The 7,076-nt window shown below is 45.9% G+C and overlaps 1 protein-coding gene across 1 annotated transcript in view; it reads right to left on the bottom strand.

Annotated features, from left to right (window-relative positions):
• Nucleotides 1-5,469, bottom strand: part of LOC102820232 (pepsin F-like) — an 11,002-nt gene extending 5,533 nt beyond the window's left edge. Inside the window, exons 1-4 of the mRNA XM_006875044.1 lie at nt 5,417-5,469; nt 3,829-3,988; nt 2,407-2,524; nt 2,208-2,326 (exon numbers count right to left, since the gene is read on the bottom strand). Of these exons, the coding sequence (XP_006875106.1) occupies nt 2,208-2,326; nt 2,407-2,524; nt 3,829-3,988; nt 5,417-5,469 (450 nt within the window). The remainder of the gene's footprint in view (nt 1-2,207; nt 2,327-2,406; nt 2,525-3,828; nt 3,989-5,416) is intronic.
• Between the last annotated feature and the right edge of the window lie 1,607 nt (nt 5,470-7,076).

Raw genomic sequence — 7,076 nt, 5'->3', positions numbered from 1 at the left:
CTGTGCAAGCTGACATGTTTCCTATGAAAATTCTGTCTGGGAAGCACTCTTTTGGATGTAAGTGTGCGTCTCAGTGGCGCCACAAGGGGATGGCTTTCAACAACAGAAATAGACTTTCTCACAGTTCAGGAGGCTAGAAGTCTGAACTCAGGGCTTGGTTCTAAGGGGAGGTCCTTGTCTGTTTCAGCTTCTAGTAAGGAACCCTGGTAGTACAGTTGGCCCCTAAGTGAAAAGTCAGTGGTTCATACCAACAGCTGCTCTGGAGGAGAACGATGTGGCTGTATGCTCCTATAAAGATTACAGCCTTGGAAACAATGGGGATCATTCTCCTCTGACCTACAGGCTCATCATGAGTCAGAAGACTGAAGGACGAGGACTGATACTTCCGGATTTCAAAACATACTAGAAACCCTTGTTGTTGTTAAGGGCCGTTGAGTCGGTTCTGACTCATAGAGACCCTGTATAGGGTTTCTGAGGCGTGGTTGGTGAGTTTGAACTGCCAACCTTGAGTTTCAAACTGACTTTGCATTCCAGCGCATTAACCAGCAGCGCCTGGCCAGGGCTCCATTATAAGCTTACAGTCAATAAAACAGCCGGGTACTAGTACGGCAATGGGACCTATAGACCAATGGGATAGAGTATATCTCTATATAGTCTACAACTTAACAAAAAGATAAACAACTCAATTAAAAACAAAAAGTAGGCAAAAGACTTGAACAGACAGATAATTCACCAGAGGACATGCAAATGTTCAACAAGCACATGAAAAAATGCTCAACATCTTTAGTCATTATTATTGTGGTTGTGAAGTGCCGTTGTGTCAGTTCTGACCCACAGCGACCCTGTATAGGGCTTCCTAGAAGCAGCTGGTGAGCTTGAATTACTGACCTTGCAGTTCAAATGGCTTTGCTAGATGCCCTCAAATCCATCCTAACTCATAGTGACCCATTATTGTTGTTGTAATTCTGAACCATAGCGACCCTGTACAGGGTTTCCAAGGCTGCAAATCTTTACTGGAGCAGAAAGCCTCATCTTTCTCCCATGGAACAGCTGGTAGTTTTGAACTGCTAACCCTAAGGTTCGCAGCCCGATTCGTAACCACTAAGCTACAAGAGCTCCTTAGTGAACCATTGTAGAGAGATGCTAATTGTAACCATGATAAATTATCATCTTACCCCCATTAGAACGATAGTGATTAAAAGCAAGTATTGCCAAAGGTTGTAAAGAAACTGGAGCCCTCAGCCATGGAAGATGAGGATGTAAAATGATACAGCCACGATGGAAAAGTTTCCCTTTTCCTCAAAAAGTTGAACATAGAATGACCATATGACTCAGCAACCGAATCTGAGACAAAGTGAAGGCAGGGATGCAAACAAAGCCTGTTCATCATTGTAGCACTTTTGACAAAAGTCAAAAGGTGGAAACAACCGAACTATTCACCAACAGATGAATGGATAAAGAAAAAAGGTAGATACATATGATGGAGTATTATGGAACTATAAAACAGACAAATGAAGCTGTGATGCATACCACAACATGGATGAACCTCTGTAACATTATGTGGAGCAAATAGTTGAAAAAGAACAAATACTACACAATGAACATAAAATAAGCAAATTTATGGAAACCAAAGGTTATTGACACTTACCAGAGATGGGCAGGAGGGGGAAAGGGAGTTTTTGTTTGGAAAGCATTGAGCTTATGTTAATAGTGGTAGAAGACGTTGGAAAAGAGTAGTGATACATGCTAACTACAAGGTCAGTGGTTCAAATCCACCAGCCACTCCTTGGAAGTGTTATATAGGGTTGTTGTGAGTAACAACTGACTTGATGGCATTTAACAAAAGCAACAGTGATGCAACAAAGAGAATTGCCACCAATATTATTGAATTATTAATGTGGTGGCTGTACTGGTGAATGTTTTATGTATATATTTTTTATTGCACACACACACACACACACATAAATAGATAAGTTTGCCTACCTCTCTCCACGCTCCTGGTAAAAGTCTCCCTTGGTCCAACTTTGAGAATAGGGGCTGCAAACCCATTGACCCCAAGGACTGCCAGCCTGGTGGTCCTACAGTTTCTGGGGCCGGGGCAACAGGGCACTACCCCCAGAGACACAGCCCCACAGGCTGGGTGGCCAGCTGCTGGGGGTCTTTGGGAAGAGCAGGTGCCCCTAATTGAGCCTCTGCTTTTGTCCTACCTTAACAACGTCTCTGGAGAGAAACCCCTTCATACTCCCAGTGCCGTAGGTAATGGAGATGGATTGACCCAAGAATTGGTAGGTGGAGGACAGCAGAGGGTTGAAGGCATTGTGGTTGGCTGCGGACACAAGGCTTGACATCACTTAGGGCTTCCAAGGACCAAGGAGGGGGCAGGTGGGAACAAGACAGGCTACTCACTGCAGGCAGGGCTGAAGCAGTAGATTGAGGGGACCCACAAGTCAGTAGAACCCGTGTCAAAGATGACGTCGAAATCCTGAGGGGGGGTTCCAATGCCAATGGTGCCGATGTACGCCAGCTGCTCGGGTAAAGAGAGGCAGTGAGGGCAGATCTGGCCACCCCGGAGTCTCAGGGTGCCTGCCTGCTTTAGGGTGGCCCCCTGTTCTGACCTCAATGTCCAACTGCCTCACCTCACAGCCTCTGCTCAAACCAGTGCCTTCATTTGAGAAGCTCTCTAGTCAACCCCTGCAACTCTTTTAACTATTCCTCCACTAGGCAGCCCTCCTAGGTTCATCCCAGGCCCTAAACTCCTTCCTCTAAACTCAAAACCTGGAATACCAATACCACGCTCTGTTATCTGATGTCTCTTTGCTCCTTGCCCATCTGTCTCTCTGCCTGGGCTGTATCCTCTTGAGAACAATGCTGCTGTTGTCCCCTTGAGTCGAATCCAGTTCACAGTGTCCCCATAGGACTGTCTCATAGGGTTTTTTAGGTGTAGTGGTTATAAATCGGCCTGCTAACTTCAAGGTCGGCAGTTTGAAACTACCAGCTGTTCCGTGGGAGAAATATGAGGTTTTCTGCTCCCGTAAAGATTCACAGCCTCGGAAACCCTGTGCAGGGTCGCTATGAGTCAGAACTGACTCCATGGTACTTAACAACCACAACAACAATCTTTACAGAAACAGACAACCAGGTCTATTCTCCTATGAAGCCGCTGGTGGTCCCATACTGCCGACCTTTAGGTTAGCAGGTGAATACTTAACCATTATGTTACCCAGGGCCCCTTGTAAAAGACACAAAACCTTTTGCTATTGATAACAATGACCATGGTGTTGTTGCTAAGTGTCATCGTGTCGGTTCAGACTCAACGACACTGTATCGAGTTTCTGAGGCTTTAAGGCTTTGCTGGAGTAGAAAGCCTTATCTTTCTCCCAAGGAGCGGCTGGTGGGCTCGAACTGCTGACCTTGGGGATTATAGTCCAGTGCTTATCTTAATGTTAGTTTATTCTAACAGTGCTCCCCACGGCACTCAGTAACTTTTAATGGATGTAGTTCTTGTAGCTGAAGAGGCTGAGTACCCCCTATCCAGAACAGTAAACTTGATTTGCACTTTGGTTTTACTGTCCTTAGTGAGAAATTAATGAGAAATTTAGTTCAGAAAGTACAAAGTCCTTCAAACCCAGGTTCATATTTCACAGGTGCCCAGCGATGTGTCATTGGCACAGAAACGGATGCTCTACCCACCACCTGGTCACCACAGATCAACAATGAGAGTTGCCAGGGTACCAGCCCAACATCCTGGGTCCCACCCCCAGATGAATCTCAATGCTCAGCAGGAGCACTAGGGGGCGCTCTGCAACACCATCTTCCCATTACACTCACATCTAGGAAGTTCCTCAGGGGCTCTGAAGAGATGGCTTCTATCTGTGGGTTGTCAAAATACTTGTAGATCGCAGAATGAGGGTGCTTCTCCAGGAAATCTTTCAGCAGGTTTTTTTCCCTGAGCCTTTCTCGTAATGGTTTGATCTTTTTCAAAGGGATCCTTGAAGAGAAAACAGGGAAGAGATAGAAATCAGATGCCCTATGATGGAGTTGCGCTTTCAGTGGTAATGTTCTCATTGCCAGTAGAGACCATCCAAGGCGAAGGACAGCTTCTAGTATTGGTTCCAGGTTTGAACCCAGGTTCTGTTGTGTCGTCTTGGGAAATCAGAGGACGTTTCTGAGCTTCAGGGTCTCCATCTGTCTGACATAGAATGTTTTGAGTATTATATAGGATGAAGGATCCAATACTCTTGACAATGGCTGCCATTCCTAGTGGTCTTCTCATTTCAAAGCAGTCCTAAGGAGGGAGATGGAGCAGGTCACCATCCTCTTTTTACCACGAAGGAATCTGAACACAGAGTTCAGATGTGGCTGAGGTCGTGCTGCTGGTTAGTGGTAAAGCAGACTCTAGAAACTGATCTCCTGATCTCTTTCCAGGGTTCAACCAGAAGAGAGTGCTGAGAGAAGAAGCCAGGACATGAGACATCTCACAGGGGCTGAGGCGGGGAGCAGGTTAGGGGATGAAGAGTTCGGAGAAATGAGAGAGGAGAGACAGAGTGAAAAACAGAAACACATGGGGATCTTGCCTACTCCAAACAAAACCCAAACATTTGGGATCAAGCCAAGTGCAATTCATGATGCCCCCACATGTGCAGAGCAGAACTGCTTCATAGGGCTTTCAAGGCCTTTTGGAGGCAGATCACCAGGCCTTTCTTCTCAGGTACCTCTGGGTGAGTTTGAACCACCAGTCTTTGTTTAAGTAGTTAAATATTTAACCAAGTGTGACACCTAGGATACCCAGAGAGGGAGGGAAGATGGAGAGAGGAGGAGAGGGTGAAAGTGAGTAAGCAAGAGCAGAGATGGAGACCCCGAGACACATACAGAGAAACAACCAAGAGAAACCCCAGAAACAAATGTGGGCAAAACACCGTTCTTAGTTCGGACCACACTTACAGTTGCGCAGGTCGTGCACTGAACAATCCCAGGGAGCATCATTCACAAAGCCCATGACTGTGCTAAAATCCTGGAGTAGTCCAACACTGCAGGCCTGCCCCAAGACCCCTGAGCCACACTGTGGGGACTTTTTATAAGATGCTCAGTAAATGATTACAAGGGTAGTATTTGCCCAGGGAAGAAAGTGCAGAATGCAAGAAGGGATAGGAAGGAAAGATAACTGGAAATTCCCAGGGAGGAAGTGGGAAGTGTGCTGTTACATTGTGGGGTTGCAATCCACAACACAAAAGCAAATGTGTATGCATGGGTGAATGAAAAGCTGGTTTCCTCTGTGAGCTTTCATGTAAGTCACAATACAAAGCTGAAAAACAAAAAGAAATTATGGTGTTTCCTTCTGCACTCCTGGATGTGTGGGAGAATAAGGTCTAGAAGGTAACAAAGAGCAATAAAAGAGAGCCCATGTCCCCAGACTTACGTGACCAAGGCCTCTGAGAGTGCCACCAGTCCCAGGACCCAAAACCACTTCATGTTTCCTTCAGAGGATCAAAGCACTCAGAGCAAGTGGAGTTCTATAGAATAGTGATTCCGAAGCTGCTCTTATATACACACTCAATTAACCCAACCTCAACCAAGCCTCCCCTTGAGGGTCTAGTGGAACCTGATAAGAAATGGTAAACCCTTAAAAAAAAAAAAAGCAAGCCAGAGGGCTCAGACAATTCTTAGCATTCAGAGATTTTAATCATAACTTCTTCCTCTGGGCTATGCCGGAAAAATCAAGACCTAACCCAGAATGAGGAGACTGGTTCTCTTGCAATAAAAACTGCCAAAACCAAGCTTGCAGCCTTTGCACTGAAATGAAGTATGTGAAACTGATGATCTGTAAACTTTCACTCAATTCACAATAAAAAATTAACAATAAATTGTGATGAAAAAAAGATAAGTATCAGATACCGTTTTGGTACCCATGATCTCCTGAAATCTTCCTAGGGCTCTTGTCGAGTATGCATTCGTTTAGCGAGGAAAGGTTGAATTACAGAGTGAGGAATTTGTGGGCCACAGTCAGTTCATTGACATATGAGTGGATTTAGGGGGTGGGATAACCCAGTTAGGACACTTGTGTCACCCATCTGCCTCAAAGGTCTAGATTAGGGCAATATTATAACTGCACAGTTTTAAAATTGGAAATGATTTGATGCATGCATTCAAAAGATATTTTATTCATTCAACAAATGCTTATTGAGGGACCACTGGGAGCTCCGTGTGCGGCTGGGCTGGATGCTGGGCAGCCAAAGAGAAACGAGACATGGTCCCTGCCTTCAGGGATTTTGCAGTTTAGGGTCTTTTGTCGTGATTGAGCCCTGGTAGTGCAGTGGATTAAGTATGGTGTTGATTACTGAAAGGTCGGTGGTTCAAATCCACCTGCTGCTCTGTGGGAGACAGCTAAGGTAGCATGCCTCAGTAAAGATTTACAGCCTTGGAAACCATAAGGGTTTTGGTCTGCGTTTTGTCTTGATTGTTGCTATTAACTGTCAGTGAGTTGGCCCCGACTCATAGGAAGCCCATGCACAAAAGAATGAACTGCTATTTGGTCCTGTACCATCCCCGTGATTGGCTGTGGATTGGATCACGGCGATCCATAGGGTTTTCATTAGCTGACTTTTGGAAGTAGATCACCTGGTTTGTCTTCATCTGGAAGCTCCACTGGAACCTAGTCTTGTTGTTAAGTGCCATTGAGTCGATTCCGACCCACAGTGACCCTGTATAGGGATTCCGAGGAGCAGCTGGTGAGCTTGAACCGCCGATCTTGCAGTTCAAACGGCTTTGCAGTCTGGTGTATTAACCCACAGCGCCACACCAGAACTCCCTACGCAGCATCATAAAACGCAAGCCCCCAGTGACAGAGGGGGTTGATACCCTGTATTAGGAGTATTGTTAAGTGCCATCAAATCGGTTTCCATCCATTGCGACCCTGGATAGGGTTTCTTAGGAGCGACTGGTGAACTTGAACTGCTGACCTTGTGGTTCAAACGGACTTTGCAGTCCAGCGCATTAACCCACATCACCACACCAGGAGTCCGCATGAGAGATACTGGCTGGGAATCTAACTCGGGTCTCCCACATGGAAGGTGAGAATT

Source organism: Chrysochloris asiatica, unplaced genomic scaffold (assembly GCF_000296735.1).
Source record: "Chrysochloris asiatica unplaced genomic scaffold, ChrAsi1.0 scaffold00310, whole genome shotgun sequence".
NCBI lineage: Eukaryota > Metazoa > Chordata > Mammalia > Afrosoricida > Chrysochloridae > Chrysochloris > Chrysochloris asiatica.
This window is presented reverse-complemented; position numbering and strand designations above follow the sequence as displayed.